Raw genomic sequence first — 23,124 nt, 5'->3', positions numbered from 1 at the left:
ACGAAAACATAGGAACTGGGGTGCAGAAAAATGGCAGCAGATGCTCTGGACTGATGAGTCAAAATTTGAAATATTTGGCTGTAGCAGAGGGCAGTTTGTTCGTCGAAGGGCTGGAGAGCGGTACAATAATGAGTGTCTGCAGGCAGCAGTGAAGCATGGTGGAGGTTCCTTGAACATTTGGGGCTGCATTTCTGCAAATGGAGTTGGAGATTTGGTCAGGATTAATGGTGTTCTCAATGCTGAGAAATACAGGCAGATACTTATCCATCATGCAATACCATCAGGGAGGCGTATGATTGGCCCCAAATTTATTCTGCAGCAGGACAACGACCCCAAACATACAGCCAAAGTCATTAAGAACTATCTTCAGCGTAAAGAAGAACAAGAAGTCCTGGAAGTGATGGTATGGCCCCCACAGAGCCCTGATCTCAACATCATCGAGTGTGTCTGGGATTACATGAAGAGACAGAAGGATGTGAGCAGGCCTACATCCACATAAGATCTGTGGTTAGTTCTCCAAGATGTTTGGAACAACCTACCAGCCAAGTTCCTTCAAAAACTGTGTGCAAATGTACCTAGAAGAATTGATGCTGTTTTGAAGGCAAAGGGTGGTCACACCAAATATTGATTTGATTTAGATTTCTCTTTTGTTCATTCACTGCATTTTGTTGAATGATGAAAATAAATAATTAACACTTCCATTTTTGAAAGCATTCTTTGTTTACAGCATTTTTTCACACCTGCCTAAAACTTTTGCACAGTATTGTATATATATATATATATATATATATATATAATTTTTTTTTTGTGAACAACTGAAAAATACAATCTTTATGAATGCTTAGATAGGTAGAGTTAGGAAGAAGAATCTGAACTGTATAATAATATAAAAGCACTTTTGTGATATGGGTCTTTTGGGTTTGTCTTACCTTTTTGTGTACTGTGGAGCTACAAAATGTTTTGTAGAGGAATCCTAGGAGAAATCATTCATCACATTTAGCCCTATGAGTGCTTTGTACGTCCTTATCCCAGCTAGCCAAAGTTCCCCTCCATGTAAATTTGACTGCAATAAGTAGTTAAAATAAGAATTTATACTTTAAAGCAATTTATCCACAACTCTTCCTTTAAAATGTTAATTTATGAAACACAAAATGAGACATTATCAGAAAGATTTGTAAGATTTGTATTTGGATCATATACCTTGACCTCCTGACTTCATTTATATTAGGAATATACAGAATGGTTTCTTCTATTATTCAGAGTTTCCATTTGGACTTGCAGCTTCTCCTTATGTAAATTTAAAATAAGGTCAGAATCAGCCAAGCCCCATGACATTAAAGGAAAGGGGTAGCAGTTGGAGTGGGTATGCTTCATCAGGCATACTGCTCTATTCTTTTAGTTATCTCAAAAAGGTTTCGAACTTTTATGGTATAAAAATTGTAAGTTAATGATTTGATAATGCACTTGTGTCTGTCTTAAATTCCAGTCTAATTTCTTTGTCATTGGGATTTTTGATTTGGTTTGTTATGATTTGGATTTTTGATTTTGTATTTTTTCATCTTATTTCTTTTTTTTTTTTTCTTTCCTCTGTCCAGTTGGATTTAGGCAAAACATTAGCCCATAGCAGTTGCATTATATATTATTTTTTCTTGAACTTTTTTCCTGAATAGTTTATTTACAAGTCTGCTTTACTGTACTTGCTGAATACATTTTTTTGTTTTTGGTTTGTGCCTTTTATGCTTTGAATTAAGTTTTCATCACATTTCAAAGTAATTAAAGGTGATGGCATACATCAAACACCGATTTTATTGTCCTGTCTGTCTCTACAAACACAAGTCACCATATGATTTTTTTTTTCTGACTTGTTCATTATCTGGAATGCTGAATTATTTTGTCTTTGAAAATAAGATAACTTCCAGTTGTTTTGTTTTTGTTGTAATCATGAGTCCAAAGGGCACAGATATAAACCAAAGCACTTTACAAAACTGATTAATAAATAATAGAATAAACTTTGCATCTAATATTTTCTAAAATAAGAAAACATTATTTTGTTCCATTTTCATGCTTTTTATGTCCAGCTGTGAGTTAATTAGCAAAAATTTCTGTTGATATAAGATCACACAATTATTGTGATTATTTTTTTAGTGATCTAACTCAAAACTGAAGTGAAATTCACAGGACTGAAAGAACAAAATAAACATGACACATTGGCTGCACAGTTAAAATAATACTTAATGCCTAGAGACATTGTTCATTTCCAGTATTAGGGATGGCGATTATTGTGCCTTTGCTAGTGCTTAAGTTATATGAGGATTTATTAATATCTAAATGTAACATAACCAAATTTTATATATAAAGCTACAACAACTTTCACTTGTATATGAATTGTATCTTTTTGATATTTTGTAACATACTATTGTATTTTGTGACTTACTGTTGTAATATCTTGTAGAAGGTTAATTGTAATTACCTTGCCTTTTCTTTTGCGCTCCCCTCAAGGCACGTTAGCAGTAGTGATCGAGTTGGAAAGCCATACCGGGGAGTAAAACCAGTCTTTAGCATTGGTGACGAGGAGGAGTATGACACAGGTGAAGCTCTTCGTATTTCACATTTTTTATTGCTTGCATTTGGAACCAGGATGTCTTTTTTTCCTTAGCTAAAAGCTAATTTGAAGGCTATAATACACCTAGTGGTAATTAGACATTTTTTCCCATTTGAAAGGGGTTAGTCATTGAATTTTGGCATAGGTCTATCAGTTAAGATGCCACAAATACCAAGAGCCTATGTAAACATTGATGTTCACATCAGTCTAAATGGTAGCTAATACTGAATGGCTGACATTGCATATAGATCAGTACAGACCGCTTGAAATGCCATCAGGTAAACAATGCCCACAGCCTGAAATCCTGGCAAACAAACCATACCAAAGGTATTGTTAGGTATGTACGGTCCACTTATCATAAAATACAGATACGTTTTAATTTTATAATTGACCATATATACTGGAGAATGTTTGCCACTGATATTGAACATTTAAAGGGAAGGGAAGGAGTGTGGGCACAAAAAATGATCATGAAAAAAATTGCTGTTTATTCCACCAAAAATGATATGGTAGTCTTTCTCCGCAGTTCAGAACTTGCAAATAAATGCTTTTATTAATGTGCAGAAGGTCAGAGGATCTCTAAATGTCAAATCTTGCAAACATCTCTGAAGAAGAATGATATAATACCTTGTGTATTCTTAACGTTTTGATTAATTAACAAAACTTGCTTGGTAATGTATAGTTTTCTCTTTACAGATGAGATTGACAGCTCTTCCATGTCAGATGATGATCGCAAAGAGATAGTCAACATCCAGACGTGGATAAACAAACCAGATGTTAAACACCATATTCCTTGCAATGAGGTGAAGGAGACTGGGCACATGTTTCCCAGGTTTGTGTGCTTATGTGTTTGTGCTAACTTGGCTGTTGTCATAATATCTGGTAATACTCATCATGATCCAGGTGTAGAACATAGACTTGTGTTGCATAGCACTGTCTGCAATTTCAAGATTGTACATTTGTCAACAATTACAAAAAATGTAAAGTTCAGGCAATTGTAATCTTCTCTCAGAACTTCCATTAAAATGTACTTTATCTAGTTACTCAGACACCCAGTCTTCAGAAACCTGTGTACAGCAGCCTCTGTTTTAGTTCTTAATATTGTAGAGAAACCCAACCTTAGTTCGCAGTGTATTCTATATTGTAATATTAACTGAAATGCTAGACAGGGAAATAATTTAGCAAAAGAATAAATCATTATAACTTCAACAGAGAATGGAGTAAATGTCTACTAAATTGCACTGTTAGTTTTATGTTGCATTGCACTGTTTGGCAACCAAATTTCTAAAGACCAAATGGACAAACTTTTAATTCCTGAGGATTTCTTACAGGTAAAATTGTTCATATATAGACAATATTCTACAATTATTATCCACTCCTCCTTTAACTCTTATCTATAACGCTTTTTTGCAAAGAACTGTGCCTGTAATTTAATATAGAAAAGGGTATGAGTATATTGTGCTAAAACAAGAATTCAACCCTTATAATCTGAAGAAAAAGCTAAGAATGTGACAAAGTTTTTGTGTTAATTATGGCAGCATAAAAAGAAAAATATGAAAGAGTGGAACGTTAGTTTTGGAGCATATGGATCTAAATGATGGACAGAAAAATGATTTTGGTAAATGCAGTTACTTTTCTAGTACTAATCCAACATACTGTTGTAGCATTTGCTACTTCAAGGAGAAAACAGTTTTAACTTTTGTTATTTTAAATACAAAAAGTTTAAAAGAAATGAGAAACAAAGAATAAAAAGTCAAATTTCCAAAAAACCAATGATTGTTGCAGTTATAGGTACTATGGTATATTTGACACTAATTGAAGAAAGCATGTGTAAATATGGCCACGTATTGCTTAGAGATAATTTGAAGGAAATAGAAAGATCTGGTTTAACTTATTGATGAAGATGCACCTGTAATAAGACTAAACGTTTTAATGAGGCAAATAATAACAAAAGAGAGAAATGTATTTTAGGATTATAGATAAGGAATAAAAAGATAAATTAAATTATACAGTGGGAAATAATACATCAAAGAGGTACTATAGAGAGCAGGGAAGTATTTTGATGGTTTAGTTTACTCTTACATAGCACTCCTCTGAGGACAGACTCCCAAAGAATTTGCACTGAATAACAAAGGTAATGAAGCAACAGAATGTACATAACCATTTAACATGTACATTGCATGTATTAGTGCTCAAATTTAAATAAACATTAATACACATCACTTTCACTCCACTTATCCTGGTGATGTTTATGGTTGCAACATACTGAACTGGATGGACCAGGCTACCCTGTTCTCAATACATGCTTTTAGTTCTTTCTGGGAAATTCCTAGATGCTTCCAATCGTTGTAATAGAGATAACCCCTAGTGCATCTCTTAACTGTGACCTAAGACTTTTCCAAATGGGCTGTGTTTGTTACATCTTCTAAGGAGTCCCAGAGGACATTCCAGATACATTGCCCAGGCCACCTCGAATGATTTCTGTCAATTTGGAAAAGCAGTGATTCTACTGTGATGTCCACTCACATTGCAGAGTTTCTCAACTTTTTCAAAGAGTAAGCCCAGTGACTCTGTTCACTAACCTGTTTTTTGTTTCTTTCATTAGAAAGGTCATGACCATAGGTGAGGATTAGAATGTGGACTGACCAGTACACCAAAAGTGTTCTCTGAGGAGTTTTTACCCCCTTTTTAATACTAAATTACACCTGCTGTTGCACGGATTCCTCATTCAATTTCATTATCACTAATTTCTCAACCCATCAATAAAACTGCAGGGTACAACTGTTAATCCCTTGCTCAAAGAGGAAAAAGTCATTTATTTTCAGGAAAACACCATGGTTTTAAATTTGGAAGTGCTAATTTTCACCCCAAACACATCTCATTCTGGTATAAAGAATTCAGTTACACACTAGAGATCACAGTCTGTTGATGTCAAGAAAACATCGTCATTTGCAAACATCCATCCATCCATCCATTGTCTCCCGCTTATCCGAGGTCGGGTCGCGGGGGCAGCAGCTTGAGCAGAGATGCCCAGACTTCCCTCTCCCCGGCCACTTCTTCTAGCTCTTCGGGGAGAATCCCAAGGCGTTCCCAGGCCAGTCGAGAGACATAGTCCCTCCAGCGTGTCCTGGGTCTTCCCCGGGGCCTCCTCCCGGTTGGACGTGCCCGGAACACCTCACCAGGGAGGCGTCCAGGAGGCATCCTGATCAGATGCCCGAGCCACCTCATCTGACTCCTCTCGATGCGGAGGAGCAGCGGCTCTACTCTGAGCCCCTCCCGGATGACTGAGCTTCTCACCCTATCTTTAAGGGAAAGCCCAGACACCCTGCGGAGGAAACTCATTTCAGCCGCTTGTATTCGCGATCTCGTTCTTTCGGTCACTACCCATAGCTCATGACCATAGGTGAGGGTAGGAACATAGATCGACTGGTAAATTGAGAGCTTCGCCTTGCGGCTCAGCTCCTTTTTCACCACGACAGACCGATGCAATGCCCGCATTACTGCGGATGCCGCACCGATCCACCTATCGATCTCACGCTCCATTCTTCCCTCACTCGTGAACAAGACCCCGAGATACTTGAACTCCTCCACTTGGGGCAGGATCTCGCTACCAACCCTGAGAGGGCACTCCACCCTTTTCCGGCTGAGGACCATGGTCTTGGATTTGGAGGTGCTGATTCTCATCCCAGCCGCTTCACACTCGGCTGCGAACCGATCCAGAGAGAGCTGAAGATCACGGCCTGATGAAGCAAACAGGACAACATCATCTGCAAAAAGCAGTGACCCAATCCTGAGCCCACCAAACCGGACCCCCTCGACACCCTGGCTGCGCCTAGAAATTCTGTCCATAAAAGTTATGAACAGAATCGGTGACAAAGGGCAGCCCTGGCGGAGTCCAACTCTCACTGGAAACGGGTTCGACTTACTGCCGGCAATGCGGACCAAGCTCTGGCACCGATCGTACAGGGACTGAACAGCCCTTATCAGGGGGGCCGGTACCCCATACTCTCGGAGTACCCCCCACAGGATTCCCCGAGGGACACGGTCGAATGCCTTTTCTAAGTCCACAAAGCACATGTAGACTGGTTGGGCAAACTCCCATGCACCCTCCAGGACCCTGCTAAGGGTATAGAGCTGGTCCACTGTTCCGCGACCAGGACGAAAACCACACTGTTCCTCCTGAATCCGAGGCTCGACTATCCGACGGACCCTCCTCTCCAGGACCCCTGAATAGACTTTTCCAGGGAGGCTGAGGAGTGTGATCCCTCTGTAGTTGGAACACACCCTCCGATCCCCCTTCTTAAAGAGGGGGACCACCACCCCGGTCTGCCAATCCAGAGGCACTGTCCCTGATGTCCATGCGATGTTGCAGAGGCGTGTCAGCCAAGACAGTCCTACAACATCCAGAGCCTTGAGGAACTCCGGGCGTATCTCATCCACCCCCGGGGCCCTGCCACCAAGGAGTTTTTTGACCACCTCTGAGTCCCCAGGCTCTGCTTCCTCATTGGAAGGCATGTTAATGGGATTGAGGAGGTCTTCGAAGTATTCCCCCCACCGACCCACAACGTCCTGAGTCGAGGTCAGCAGCGCACCATCCCCACCATATACAGTGTTGACACTGCACTGCTTCCCCTTCCTGAGACGCCGGATGGTGGACCAGAATCTCCTCGAAGCCGTCCGAAAGTCATTCTCCATGGCCTCCCCAAACTCCTCCCACGCCCGAGTTTTTGCCTCAGCAACCACCAAAGCCGCATTCCGCTTGGCCTGCCGGTACCTATCAGCTGCCTCCGGGGTCCCACAGGACAAAAGGGTCCTGTAGGACTCCTTCTTCAGCTTGACGGCATCCTTCACCGCCGGTGTCCACCAGCGGGTTCGGGGATTGCCGCCACGACAGGCACCGACCACCTTACGGCCACAGCTCCGGTCAGCTGCCTCAACAATAGAGGCACGGAACATGGCCCATTCGGACTCAATGTCCCCCACCTCCCTCGGGATGTGGTCGAAGTTCTGCCGGAGGTGGGAGTTGAAGCTACTTCTGACAGGGGGCTCTGCCAGACATTCCCAGCAGACCCTCACAACACGTTTGGGCCTACCACGCCTGACCGGCATCCTCCCCCACCATCGAAGCCAACTCACCACCAGGTGGTGATCAGTTGACAGCTCCGCCCCTCTCTTCACCCGAGTGTCCAAGACATGTGGCCGCAAGTCCGACGACACGACCACAAAGTCGATCATCGAACTGAGGCCTAGGGTGTCCTGGTGCCAAGTGCACATATGAACACCCCTATGCTTGAACATGGTGTTCGTTATGGACAATCCGTGACGAGCACAGAAGTCCAATAACAAAACACCGCTCGGGTTCAGATCAGGGGGGCCATTCCTCCCAATCACGCCCTTCCAGGTCTCACTGTCATTGCCCACGTGAACATTGAAGTCTCCCAGCAGAACGAGGGAGTCCCCAGAAGGTATGCCCTCTAGCACCCCCTCCAGGGACTCCAAAAAGGGTGGGTACTCCGAACTGCTGTTCGGTGCATACGCACAAACAACAGTTAGGACCCGTCCCCCCACCCGAAGGTGAAGGGAGGCTACCCTCTCGTCCACCGGGGTAAACCCCAATGTACAGGCTCCAAGTTGGGGGGCAATAAGTATACCCACACCTGCTCGGCGCCTCTCACCGGGGGCAACTCCAGAGTGGTACAGAGTCCAGCCCCTCTCAAGGAGATTGGTTCCAGAGTCCAAGCTGTGCGTCGAGGTGAGTCCGACTATATCTAGCCGGAACCTCTCAACTTCGCGCACTAGCTCAGGCTCCTTCCCCTTCAGAGAGGTGACATTCCACGTCCCAAGAGCCAGTTTCTGTAGCCGAGGATCGGACCGCCAAGGTCCCCACCTTCGGCCACCACCCAACTCACACTGCACCCGACCTCCTTGGCCCCTCCCATAGGTGGTGAGCCCATGGGAAGGGGGACCCACGTTGCCTCTTCGGGCTGTGCCCGGCCGAGCCCCATGGGTGCAGGCCCGGCCACCAGGCGCTCACCATCGAGCCCCACCTCCAGGCCTGGCTCCAGAGTGGGGCCCCGGTGACCCGCGTCCGGGCAAGGGAAAACGCTGTCCAAAATTGTTTTTCTTCATAGGAGGTTTGTTTAACCGCTCTTTGTCTCATCCCTCACCTAGGACCAGTTTGCCTTGGGTGGCCCTACCAGGGGCATAAAGCCCCAGACAAGAGAGCTCCTAGGGTCATTGGGACACGCAAACCCCTCCACCACGATAAGGTGACGGTTAAAGGAGGGGCATTTGCAAACAGCAGAGATGCAACTTTTTGGTTTCCAAAATGAACACCATTGAAGTCTCAGTGGTGCCTTGATATCCATCCACGAAAGTTGTGAACAAGAGAAAATACCAGATGCTTAGCTGAGTCTAGAATCTACTTCTGACCACTTTGATTTAACACTATTTATCCAAACGCAGCTGTCACTATAAAAAAAAACAAAGACCGAATAGCATGCAGTGGCCCCCATTTCCAGAAGATTCAATGAGCCTCAGTTATATGCTTTTTGCATTACCACAAAGCACATACAGATAGGATACTCAAGCTTGACATTGTATTTCCCAGGAAGGCTGAAGGATGTGCTTGGCAATACAAACACACCCTCTTGTACCCCTTTCAAAAATGGGAACCACCTAAGAGGTTTGCCAGTCAAAACAATACCTTAGAATCCAGCATCTTGACTGGAATCTCATGTTCTCCTGTGAAGCATTTTAATTACTATAGCAGTCTCAGCCACAAACATAGTCCCAACGCCAACCAATGTTTCTAGCAATGTGTCCTTCAGTGAGGCCATGTCTACTATGTTTAGGAGTTTGTTAGAGTGCTGTTTCTATAGTGACTGCACTTTGGAGTAGTGGTTCACCAGTCTTTGTAGAGAACAGCATGAGTGACATCCCGCATAGCTTTCCTGAAATTCGTCAAATGGTTTGCCAAAACCACCTCAAGGCTGACCAAAACACCACACTCTGGTCATACACTAGCTTTTACTGTGCCCATGCTGCCTTGTTGGATTGCTGGAAGCTCTCAGTTAAATCCTGAGACCATACATTTAACTTTACTTGACAGGCCTCTTTTTTTAACTTGACCTTTTCTCGCAGCACTTGTGGTCACAAATTAGTCCTAGGGTTACGAGATTCATCTACAACCTTCTTGCTGTTAAGGTCTTGACCAAGGTCCATTCAGACTCTTTGTCATTGATATCTGTCAGGATAACAAGGGAGGCTCTTCCAGAAGTTAAAGGTGAACTTATCCCAAACAGTGGCAACTGCTAGTCATTTCCAGCATATCCTTAATGCCTATTTGGACATCAGGTATGTTGAGCACTGTACCATCTATCAAAGGTTAACATATGGCACAACTACAAAGTCAGTCACTAACCTTTTATCCTAGATACTCTAGTGCCAGGTATAATGATGAGCATCCTTGTTTTTGAACATGGTGATCATTAAGTCAGATTTTTCCTTTTTCTCGGTTACTTGAAGTCACATTGAAGTGGCCTTCTCTTTTCCCGCAACAAGTTATGGGTTTCTGTGTATCCGCACATCTGCCTGGAATTTCTCCCATGTGTTAAGTTCAGAGTAGAAGAGAGAGATCAAGAAGTCTGTTTCCAGGGCAGTTGTGTGAATAGAGGCGAGTCCACGTTTAATTAACCGGTATTATGCACCATTAACCCAATCTCCTTCTCCATCAGAGAAAATTATATTCCTAGAACCAAATTCTATTATGCCTGGGCTGTTTCTGTTCTAGCCTTACTGTCTGACTGGTCTTGCTCTAGCCCTGTGGTTAGTGAGTCTACATGGTGGCTACACAAAGCTTTTTTTGGACTGACTCTTATAACGGGTTTGCTGCCACTCTGGCTTAAACCTGTCCCAGACTGAGTATAGTTGCAAAGACCAGGACTTATGAAACAATTTGCTCTGGGCAAATGAGGCAAAGATAGTTATTTTACCACAGTACCAGAAGATATGTTTGGTGGAAACCAAAGACAGCATTTGACCAGAAGAGCCTGATATCAGCTGTAAAGCTTAGTGGTGGAAAATATGTTGTTTGGGTCTGGTTTGTTGCATCAGGGCCTGATCAGCTTACCATCAAAAATTTCAATATAATTTCTTCATTGTACCAGATGGTGCTTAATATGAGACCATCTGCCAGAAGTTTAAAATTCAACAAAAATGGATCTTGTAACATGACAATAATCCTAAACTTACCAGTAACTTTTCCAAGAAATGGCTGAAAAGAAAAAAAAATAGAGGAATTTTAAATGGCTACGTCAAAGCCCAGATCTGAATCCCAAGATGCTGTGGGGAGATTTGAAACAGGCTGTGCTTGCAAGACACCCCTCAAACATTGACAAGTGGGAAAATCCTTCTCCCAATCAATTTTATAGACTGGATTGTCCTTTCTCTGGCTCATTTTAGATCAGCTTGACAAGTGTAAAGCTAGCACACATGCACCTACAGACAGCACAGCTATAGTGATCTTTGAGTCACAAAAGACCCCACCCCTCCAAAGTAACACCCAAGCAAGCTAAAGTCAAATGCTAAGTCTCAACCAGTAAAATTTTGTGATAGCCAATACCACACAGAGTACCTAGTGAACACCATAGTCCAATCCAGAGTACTGAGCAAGTAAAAAATTATTAGAAAAAAGGAAAGATGCTGCATTTTTCAAATGTGATCAGTACATATTTATTTAATAGGTTATATAGTGAATGATACTTTCTTTATCTTATTGTAGATGTTTTTAATATTTAACCAGTACATACAAATGTTCTTTAAAAAATGAAATTCTAAATAAAAAAATGAACTGCATCCTAATTGTAGTTTTGGCAACTGAAATATACATCTAGCTAAGCTAAGCTTTCAAATGTTACAGGCATGTTCTTTATTAATTTGTTTCTTCCCTATTCTATACCTCTTGAAGCTGTGCTAAAAGACAGTGTTCTGACATTTTATTACACTTTATCAGTTCATCCTGCTGTCAGACATTGTTAGATTTACCGTGACATCAATAGTGTCAGACATTTGTAGACACTGAGAGCAGGTTGTTTTGCTAAGTAGGATCTTGTATATAAATTGAGATGCCGAGAGCCTTCATGTGCTTTAGAAATTAAATAATTGATTATACTAAAGGTTGCATTGTGATTTCCTCTTTATTATTATTTATTACACATGATGATACATGCTAACCATTAAAAATGCAAATAGGCTTAATAGTGATTATGATCTTTAAATTAGTATTTCGAGGTGTTGATTGCTTTGTTTTTAGCTGAAAATTGTCAAACCATAGAGGTGACTTTGTTTACTGTACATTTAAAGTTTATTTACAGATTAAGCTTATTTGAAGTATGATTGGCAGAGACTTAAAGGTTGTGAAAGCATAATGTATACGAGTGTTTGAAGCATGAGGGAGTACAAAAATTCAGGGCTGTGTCAAATCCTTATTTACATATGTTATATATAAAGTGAAAAGAAAACTCTCATTGCCAGTCCTCTCATAATGTTAATTGGCATGGTGGCATATTGTGATTAATATGTGATATTAGGTGTTATTTATTTTGTTTTTAGCACAAGTCCATAGTGGTTTCTTCATTATCCGTAATGCTACACTTAAATTTTGGCTGCAGTCCAAGCTTGATCATATATCTCACTGCATAGGCAGTGTTCCATCAAGTGATATTTACAGTTACTCAAAGCAGAGTTGAGAAATTAAACACTATAAATTTCATTTCAAGAGATACTGTATGTAAAATAATTCAGACAAGTGGCTCTGATGCTAAGGATCTGCACTGGTATCTGGAAGGTTGCCGGTTCAAATCCCATTACTCCCAGAAGGGATCCTACTCTGTTGGGCCCTTGAGCAAGGCCTTTAACCTAAAAATTGCTCTGGGGCACTGTACAATGGCTGACCCCCAAACTTCCCCTTGGGGATTAATACAGTGTACCAAATACCAGAGTTCAAATTAATCCAGTCAAATCAAATGTGACACCTGTAGGGGAAGTCAACTTGGGTAAGCCACGTGTTTAGTGGTCATCATTTTTGCGCAGCTGGTGTCCTCTTTTCTCCAGCAAAAAAACATCATCAGAAGCTTTTCCAGTACTTACATACTCTTACTGATTTACTTTCCACCTTACGATTTTCCAGCTTTTTGTATTTTATATCCAGTCCCACAGTATCACACTTTACATTTTGAAGTCCATAATTGTAGCAAAATCTGGTTACCTGTGAGTGACCTTCAGTACCTAAGGTTCACTCCAACTTCTTATTCTAAAATCAACAAAGGTAGTTTGGCCATATTAACAGTGGCAATTTGTACCCCATTGTGATACCAAGAAGAAAAACAGATATAGAAAGCTGGTAATTATTGTCTCACTTCTTAGAAAAGTACCCAACCAAAATGAAAAAGATAATAGAGCTTGTGACCCAAATGGTATTTTAATCGGCTAGCTATGCAATTGTGCTGCATAGTTTTAAGATGCCACATAACTTTTTTTGAAAAAGTCTGTCATTCCAAACTATGGAATCAAAAGAATACATTATCATGGAATGGAAGCAGCTTTTCTAGGCCCAGTATGATGACTAGGATGCAGAGACATAACTTTTTGTTGCTTAGACTTGTATTGATCTCTTACCTAGTCACTCTTGTTAAAATGTAAATATTACAGGACATAGTGCATTTAAAATGTACTTTCAAAATTAATGGAAAGCATGTAGTTTACATTTTAAAGTGCATGTTTAATATTCAAGCTAGAAGAAATCTGCATGCTTCAACCAGAATGTTCACGTTGCTGCCATGAACAGCTGAAAAAAAACCCTATTTAACTGCATGTCATGGCATTAGGAAACCACTGAGCAGCATTTTATCTCAGGCAGTTATCGCTTTGTTGCTTGCTTTGAGTCTACTGCTTTGCTGTCACTCTCAGTCAGCTGTTGATTCAATTGTTCAGATGCAGTATCAATCTATTATTTCCTGCAGTGAACACCATGAAGAAGTAATAAGGGAGTAAAGAACTATGAAATACTGACGCAACACAGGAACAATGATAGGCAATGTATGAGAAGTATTTAGGTTTGGGAGACTTGAGTAAGATCTTTGGTCTGAAGTTAAGAAACCATCATAAGAAGAAAAAAACAATGCAAAAATAAACCTAAAACTAATTAAAAAGATTATATGTATATTTTTTTGGTGAAGCCAGGTTTCAGTGTTATTTTTTACATGAATGTTTCATTTTTGATATTCAATTATCGGCTTCTCTTTACTTACAGTATTTCATGTAGTACCTTTTATAACAAAATATCAGGAGGTGATTTACAAAACTCAAAGTCGTCGTTTTATGGTACATATTAAATGTGTTTGTTTTGCATAGTTACAGTACACCAGAATTGAAACAGACAAAACTGAATGTTATATTCATTATCTGCTTAATGCTTTAGGATTTCATTTGCTGCTTGTTTAATCTCTGTTCTCTTCTATCTTCTAGCCATCTTTTGGTGACAGCCACGCACATGTACTGCTTACGTGAGATTCCCTCTCGAAAGGGATTTGCTTATATCCAGTCACGGCAGGCACTTAACTCAGTGGTGAAGATCACATCAAAGAAAAAACATCCTGAACTGATTACATTCAAATATGGGAACAGCAGTGCTTCTGGTGTAGAGGTGCTGGCAGTGGAAAGGTAACGTCAGTCATGATAAAGGTTGTCATGTGTTACTTCCTGATGGAGTGTGCCTGTTTCCTGTCTGTGTGGGTTTTCTAAGGGGTTTTCATCCCACAACTCCAAAGAAGTAAATTTACGTAAATTTGTGATTCCAAATTGTCCCCGCTGTGAGTGTGCTTGTGTATGTGTGTCTATGTGTGTTTGGTGGATTTGCAATGATCTGGCATGTTCCCTGCCTTGTGTCCAGTGCTGCTGAAATAGGCTCTGTCCCCTTGTGACCATTAATATAATTAAAAGGATCAGAGAATATGATGTGAAGTACTGCCATTACCAATTGTATCCATTTCAGTTATTCTTTCTCTACAGAATTATTACTCTGGGAGAGCAGGGCTCATGTCATTTATATATGGTGCTGTGAAAAAGTATAAGCCCCCCCTTCCTTATATCCTCTAATTTGCATATTTGACATAATGAATGGTTGCAGATCCTTGTACAAATTGTACTATTAATAATAAAATCTCTATTATAAAAAAAAAATAAAAAAATAAAAAAATCTTGGAAGGGAGACCAGAGAGATGAGATGTGATCTTCTCGGAAGACACTTAAAAGACCCGCGAGACAAAAGAGATTGGCCACAGAGCGTCTTGCGGGGACCTTAAACATGAGACTTGTTGCCAGGAGATTGTCCCAGGACCGCCTCGCGGGGACGTGGAATATGAGATTCTTGCAAGTCACACACTACTTACAACCATTTTCAAATAAGACCACGGTCATCAAAACTCTCAGTTGTGTAAAGGCTTTTAGCAGACACAGATCCTGTGCTCACAGCTCATATAAAGCGTATAAGGACAATACATTCTAGATGAAACGTTAACAACTAAGCGAAGAAGAAAGAGCAGCGTGGAGAAAAGAGACCCAAAAGCGTTTGAGAGAACAAAATGCAAACAAGAAAAATAATATTCTATGTGCAAATTCGGAAAATAAGGAAAGTAATAATCAGCCCGGAACAAGTGGAATTGAAAAACAAGCAGGTCCATTCGGGCTCAGAAATAAAAGAAAAAGAGTAAAAGACAAAGTAGAACTTCATGAAGACGTTCAAAAGTGTTGGTGCGAGATACATGCAGAGCAGATAAGAGATTATGAAAGCAGTGGAATTCAAAAGTATCAAAATAAAGATAGTAAAGATCACATTCACGCAAACAAACGGAAATTATTAAAAGGGAAAAATACAATAATCATCACTGACCAGGTGTAATTAAAAAAATAGCAGGACAAAACGAGGTCAGAAATAAAAGACAAACAGTAGAAAACAAAGTAAAACGTCATAAAGAGGTTCAAAAAGGAGGGGGCGAAACACATGATAATGAAAACAGTGGAATTCAAAAGAGACAAAAAAATGTAGGCACAATACACGTGCAGAGCAAGTTAGAGAATATAAAAGCAGAAAAATTTGAAAGTATCAAAAAAAGATAGTAAACATTGCATTAGCGCTAACAGAGAAATTATTACTCGGTGAAATAATGGAAAGGCGAATAGAAATCGAATATGTGGACAGAGGTGATATATCAGAAATATGGAAATATTGTAAGGCTTGGAAGTTTAAGTCAGAGACTTGTAGATCGTCTAATTCGTGTTACCAACAGGGAAAAGTAGTGCTTCTACACAATGAGGAGGCGTATCCAAGGGAATTAAAATATTTGATGTTTGGGGAAAGTGAAATCCACAAACAGTCGGTCATTTCCCAACCCGCTATATCCAAACACAGGGTCACGGGGGTCTGCTGGAGCCAATCCCAACCAGCGCAAGGCAGGAACAAACCCTGGGCAGGGAACCGCAGAATCCACAAACACTACAGGCAAAATATACAGGTGTAAAATAATTTTTTAGCCTTTGCATCATTCGATGCTCAAAACGTAGATTTACACAATAATGGACCATACGCTATGAGAATCTGTAGTCCCACAACAATTAAAGCAATGACAAGTTTAATTTCTAAGAAACCACAATTCGGTCAGGTGTATATTTATGATCATGGAGAAGTGATGCAAATTTTAACAGGCGACAAGAAAGGTAATGTAGTATACAGTATATTCCGCAAATAACATTAGACACCAAAAAAGACCTTGATATACCATTCATATTAAAATGTTTACAGTTGCCCGTGAGACTAGCTTTTGCTATGACAATTAACAAATCACAGGGACAAACATTTGAAGAAGTCGGATTATTTATTAGAGAAAAAGAAACGATATTCACTCACGGGCAGTTATACGTTGCGTTGTCACAATGCAAGTACAAAAACTGAATCATAATTCAATGCAATCTTGAAGAAAAGGTAATTCCAAATATTGTTTTTACTGAAGCTTTAAAGTAAAAGTGCAAACAATGAAATTGAAACAATTCCAAAGAAAATTGTATATCCGATTAACAAAACAAGAGGGTTGGCGAGCGAAGCAAGCAGGGGGCAGAGCCCCCTAGTATAAAGATAAAATAAACTAGATAGCATAAAGCACCATTTCGAAAATCTTACTAAAGATAGTTATTCAGCACCTGTATTGCCTGTGTGAAGAGGCAGCTGACCCCCAAACAGCCAACATACAGTGGAGGACATAAGTATTTGATCCCCTGTTTAATTTGTAACTTTGCTCACTTACAAAAAAATTAACAGTCTCTAATTTGTATGGTAATTTCATTTTAATGGAGAGAGACAGGTTATCTACCAAAAATCCTAAAAAAACACATTACATAAAAGTTATAAATTGATTTGCATGTCATTGAGAGAAAGAAGTATTTGATCCCCTACAACCCAGCCAGAATTCCAACCTCTCCACCGCCATGGGCAAGACCAAAGAGCTGTCAAAGGACGTCAGGGACAAAATTGTAGACCTGCACAAGGCTGGAAAAGAGCTACAAGACCATCAACAAGAAGATTGATGAGAAGGTGACAACTGTTGGTGTGATTATTTGGAGAAGATAAAAATATAAAATGACCATCAATCGCCCTCAGTCTAGAGCTCCATGCAAGATCTTGCCTCATGGGGTGAGGATGAGAAAGGTGAGGGATCAACCCAAAACTACAGAAGTGGAGTATGTTAATGATCTGAACGCAGATGGGACCATAGTCACCAAGAACACCATTGGTAACACACCTCTCATTAGGAAATGGTCAGATTCAGGTCTTGATCACTCCACAGTCAAGAAAAGCTTAATTTATGATGACCTGGAGATGCATTTTAATAGCAGTGGAAATGATGGATGCCGAGTAAGGCCATGTGTTTATGAGAGGTTATGAGAGGACATTAAGGCACAAGGAGGCATGAGCTTGTAAAGGTGACCCAGTAAAGTCATGAAAAACTTACTTGAAGATTTTGAGGAAATCATGGTATCCTCAGTGATACATCTCTCTATTATAATAAAAAAAAAACCTTGGGTCGATACACGATTTTCTCGGAAGACACTTTGATGTCCCGTAAGAGACACTTTCTAATGTTTTGTGAGACAAAAGGACAGCTGCTGTACAGGCTTTTGAATGATCGACGCGCAGTGCAACAAGCAGAACACGCGGCTCGGCAACAGAAAGCCAGCAGCTGATCCGTTCACATCTCCTTAACTTACGATCAGCGCCATTCACAACGTGAGCGGCAGAGACGCAAAGTGGCTGAAGCGTAGTGCGCCCAGGGTTAGGGGTGTAAGTTCATTGTTGTTAGTGAGATCAATGAAAGTGATGACTGCACAGGTAACTGAAAAATTGAAAAGAGTAGGAATTTAAGAAATGGATAGTATAAAGTCACTGTGGAAGAAGGCAGCCTGTAGTACAAATTTGGAATGACCAAGGTTATCCGTGACTGCATTGCAGATGTGGTAAAGAGGTACTACCATCAATGCACCACTTCCAACAAGTGTTTTTATTAAAAGTGCAATAGTGAGATCCATTCTGTAGTGCAGCCTTTTGTGTCTAAGGCTGATGCTGGATCTTGTTGTAGTAAATTTAAAATTTAGATCTCCACAATTGAGCTAGAATGGTAAAAGTAGGGATGATCTACTGTTTACCTTATGTGATAACTGGGAATTAAATTACAGACTTGATGGTAGTGATACTGTATATCTATGAACTGAGGTTGTGCCTATGTAGCATCACTAAATTGACTTTCTTTATCTGTCCAGGTATTTGATACCAAATGCAGGGGAAGCCACAAAAGCTATTAAACAGCAAATTGTGAAAGTCCTGGATGCCCTGGAGAGCTGATAGATGGAGGGATGCCATATATAGCAAAACTGCTAATCTTTTAAGGACCAATGGCAGACCACATTGCATAATGGATTGAAACTGCCAAGGGAATGACCATTCCCACTCCCTTCCAACCTATAAGAAGAACACTTCTGCCTGCCTGCTGCCCAGAGAGGTTTGGAGTTCCAGTGTTGCAGGAAACCCTTGTGGTGGGAAATTGGATATAAAGTTATATGAATTACTCATTTGCTTTAAAAAAAAAAATAGGTTTTTATTTATTTTTTTTTTTTCGAGGTGGTCTTTGGATGAACTTGAAAGATGCAGCATATTGAAATGGTCATTTTAAAACTTTCTCAGTATGGCATCTAACAATTTCAAAATGATGTACAAACTGCTCAGTAAGGGTCTCAGGCAAAATTGCTTTTTGCAAATCTGATCCCTGTCTTAACTTCTTCATAGAAGGGTCTGTCCCAGACTAGTGTAGTTTGAAACATTAACACATAGTTTAGTTATGGCTACTGTGTGCGTCTCAATTAGGAGCTTTTGAAAGGTGATGTAATTCAAACAGCACTGCTCTAACTAATAATGATTGCAGTGCAAATCATGGACCTGTTCATAAATGATATAGCCTGACCAATGGAGCATTTTTCTTTGCTACTGGTCATTTGCAGTTGAGCAGAAAGGTGCTGCTTCTTCAGCTCAGCTATCCTTCACATGGAATTATTTGTATATTTAATTATGCTTTCATTGATTGTTATCATTAATTTTGGCAAACTACATCTATCTAGTCAAATACATGCCAAATGTGAACTTTATATATATATATATATATATATATATATATATATATATATATATATATATATATATATAATATATATACTTCATTAGACAGTTTAGGAGACCCTTTTGATTAATTACCTACCTTATGCTGTGTGGCTCTTATGGTTAGAACCACAGCCATGTAGGGGATACAAATAACCAAAAACCTTTTTTGATTATTTCATTCAGATTTACTTGATGGGCCTGAAACCTGTGCTTTCGTGTAATGCTTGTTTGCTGCACATTATGGTGGGAATCTTAACACGGAGCTTTGGGTATGATTTCAGGTGTCTGAGTTTTGCAGAATGTGCATTAAATAAAAGAACGATACAAACAATTTCATAAAACAGCAGGAGGGTCTTGTTATGTGACTGTTTGAAGGTGTTTAGATTTTGCATTGTGTGATATTTTTTTAAGTGAATAATATTAGAGGTGCCATCTAATTAACAAAGACTCGATGGATTTTTTGCTGTTTTAATGAGACATGACCCAAAGTTAATATCTGCAGTTTTCTACTTTTCACTAGCCTGCATGGCTCATGCAGTGCTCCATTTTTTTTTTAGACCTGTGGAAGCTGTGCCATGAGTATGGAAGCTCCTGTGGAGCACAGAGGTGTTACTCAGCACAGTATTTATTCTGTTTTCCAGTATTCAAGTCCTATAGCTGCTCCTAATTCTCCCATCGCCAACCAGAATTATGCTCCTTTATTATGTGATCAGTTTGATTGCCGGCACTAGGCTTGTTTCTATACAAGGGGTGATGATTATATTAAATGTATATATGATGCAGTATAATTTTACTTTCAAGAAATTTTCTTACTTCCAAAATAAAAAATAAGTGTTATTATCATTTTTGCACCATGTGAGAAAAGTAATGTTTCATGGTGCTGGCCTTTCCTGGTGGTTCATCATGAAGTGTGTGCACTTGACATGTGACAAGAAACACTACAGGAAATGTGCCCATGCACTCCTCCGTCTGGCCGTGTGCCTCCTGCAGAAATAGCATGGGGGAGGTTCTGGGTGGACCACTACAGGCTTTTTGGCAGCCTTCCTTTACTATGCAAACCACAAGAAGAACAGCAGCTTCCTTGGTCCTGCATGGGAGGGTGTCATGGTAAAAGCACAACTTGAAGATGTCACTAATAACTTCAAGGACGCTGCAGTGAAATGAAGTTTCAAATTGACCTCATTAATATGCTTCAGCTTTTCTAACCTCACAAATTTATTTGTAGAGAAAACGTGGATTTGTGTTAACTGCACCTTAATTTTTGGAAATTTTCTTTATTTTAATAAACTATTGATGAAACATCTGCTTTATTTTCATGTTTGAGAATTATTTGAACCATTTTTTGGGATTAATGTGTGTTTTAGGACACTTTTTGTTTTTTTGTTTTTTTTGCACTGTCTTACTGTTTCAGAGATTTTCAGTGGTTTCTAATGTATATTCAATTAACTGGAGAGGCTTTTCTTTTTTAAAATGTAAAAAGGCATGTGACGTTCAACAGAAGGGCAGGTAGAGGTGGTTACCTGCTAATTTAAAACAGTGGAGTGTTCAGTATTACTAGTTGCAGATCCATTGGAAAACATTACAGAAACATGCAGAGTTGTTTTCAGCATTGTTACATCCTTGTGTCTGTCTTTATTATCTCACTTTTTTCTTAGCTTTCTCTCTACAAAAAACACTTGTGAAAGGTCCCTAGGATACATCTCCAGCAGAAATCCAAAGCACTATCTGCCTTTTTTTGATCAAGAACAGTCGAACTAGTAGCTTTGCTGTGTGGTCACAGTGGTTTGACTATTTCCTAACTGCATTACAGCGGGCCCTGTGGAAGAACCTTGTTTTGGATGTATTTGCCTACTATTTATACAAAATATACACATTATTGGAATTGGCCAAGGAGCTTTTTCTATTAATGTACTCTTAACCAATGCAGGCTGTGTAATGTTAGGATATATTGGGCATTAAAGTACCTACTATAATTCTGTGACATAATTTGCTAGTAAACCTTAGTTATAGTGAATTGTTTTGATAAAGCTAGAAATGGGGAAATCCACTTGTATAATCTCCTTATACACAAAAAAGTACAATCATAAAAATGACTAAAATATTTTAACATAAAATTCAGACTAACACACATGGATGTACAAACATTGCCAAAAATAATTTTGTTAATATAAAACATGGTGCTTAGAGTTTAAAAAAAAAAAAAAAAAATGGACTTCATCGGGGCAGTTTTATGCTATTATGAAATGCACAACACCCTAAAGGCCAAAAAGAGTCCACTATGTCTCTATCAGCTATTAAGAGAGTAGACCAATATTTTAAAAGAACAGGTGATGTTGTTAAAGGATCTGGAAAGCCAAAAGCTGCCTCATGGCGGGATGAGCACCATCTGAAATGTATGGTTCTCAAAGAATGAAAATAAAACCCTGTGAAAAGTGTCAGAAGAATTCAAGACCTCAAATGACAAGACTTTACAGGAAAATTACAAGAAGATTTGTCTCTTGCTGGATTTGCGTCTATAAGATGTGTTGAAAAGCTACTACTGTAACAGAAAAACACCAAAGAGAAAATAGAATTTTTTTCCAGAGCAAGAAAAGTTTGAGGTACATTTGTATGGAGTGATGAATCACAGTGGTGTACATTTATTCTTCAGAGAGATGTCTTCAAAGATCTGAAGAGAAATATGGTAGTGAATGCATCTAAACCAAAGTCAAGTATGATCAACAGAGATTGAGCCACTCATTTTTAGGAGAGAACTTTGTGATATCTTATTTAGAAAGGCAAATACTTAGCCCAACCCACTATATTCTTTGACAAACCAATGTGTTGTGCAGCAAGGCTGATCTTCATCCAATAAGAGTGGACACTACATTCCCAATCTAGGTAATGTTCAAGTATCAAACTGATTTGAATTTACAAGAACATGGGCAATAAAACCAACACTCTTGCAACACCTCCCAGAAGAAACTCCCAAATCACCTCCAAGTCATAAAATGTAGACAGGGTGGCCAATCTCCAACCACCCTTCAGTCCTCTATGAAAGGTAAAAATCTGCAAATCTGTTAAGTGGCCAAAACAAGGCCTGTATTCCTTTTGCTACATTGTTGGTTCAACACTTCTCACATCTAACACACTAATTCCTTGGTAAATAAAAAAGACATCCTCTTGTCCCTTAGACAACATTTACTCACATGCCCTGGTGTAACCCCTTTGCTTTCTAGCCTGATCTTGTCCACCACTGTAGTGTGACCATTCTAAAGCTTGGCCAAGGCCACAGTGCTGCTGGCTGTAAATATGGATCCAACCCCACCAAATGTTTCTGCCACATTTTCTTTAAAATACAGTGTACCTGCAAGGTTCAAGAGGTATTCAGAATGATCCTTCTACATTCCAGTAATGTCCCCTTTCACGGTCAACATTTCCCTGAACATCCTGACATGTTAAATGACTTACAAGAGTCTCTTTAGAGACACCCAAAAATTCTCCATGACTTGCTCTAGTGCAGCAAGTTTCTGGTCAGACTTTTTGGAGAACTGTGAAGTTGCTGTTGAGAAGAAGCTACATTGTCCATGCAAAAAGCAATTGACTAAAGATAAGCTCTAGCCTTTTTGTGAAAAATATAACAAAATGAAGTGTATTTAATGTATATTGCAATACTTCATACATAATTCAGCCACAAATACTGACCAGGTTATTCTTCTGTTATATTGAGTTAAAAGGTCAGTTTTGGATTACCACTCAGAATTCAAGTGACCCTGTTATCTCC

At 39.7% G+C, this 23,124-nt stretch overlaps 1 protein-coding gene across 2 annotated transcripts in view; it reads left to right on the top strand.

The window, feature by feature from the left end:
• The window catches only part of tbc1d23 (TBC1 domain family, member 23), a 138,544-nt gene extending 117,882 nt beyond the window's left edge, over window positions 1-20,662 (top strand). For both annotated transcript variants that reach the window (XM_028799836.2, XM_028799835.2), the window contains 4 exons: window positions 2,500-2,588; window positions 3,299-3,434; window positions 14,129-14,323; window positions 18,470-20,662. In XM_028799836.2, coding sequence (XP_028655669.1) covers window positions 2,500-2,588; window positions 3,299-3,434; window positions 14,129-14,323; window positions 18,470-18,551 — 502 coding nt within the window. In that variant the 3' untranslated portion in view covers window positions 18,552-20,662. The remainder of the gene's footprint in view (window positions 1-2,499; window positions 2,589-3,298; window positions 3,435-14,128; window positions 14,324-18,469) is intronic.
• The last annotated feature ends 2,462 nt before the right edge of the window (window positions 20,663-23,124 follow it).

The sequence above is a fragment of the Erpetoichthys calabaricus genome, chromosome 4 (assembly GCF_900747795.2).
Source record: "Erpetoichthys calabaricus chromosome 4, fErpCal1.3, whole genome shotgun sequence".
Lineage (NCBI taxonomy): Eukaryota > Metazoa > Chordata > Cladistia > Polypteriformes > Polypteridae > Erpetoichthys > Erpetoichthys calabaricus.
The sequence above is the reverse complement of the archived record's forward strand: the minus strand, read 5'-3'. Positions and strand labels throughout refer to the sequence as shown.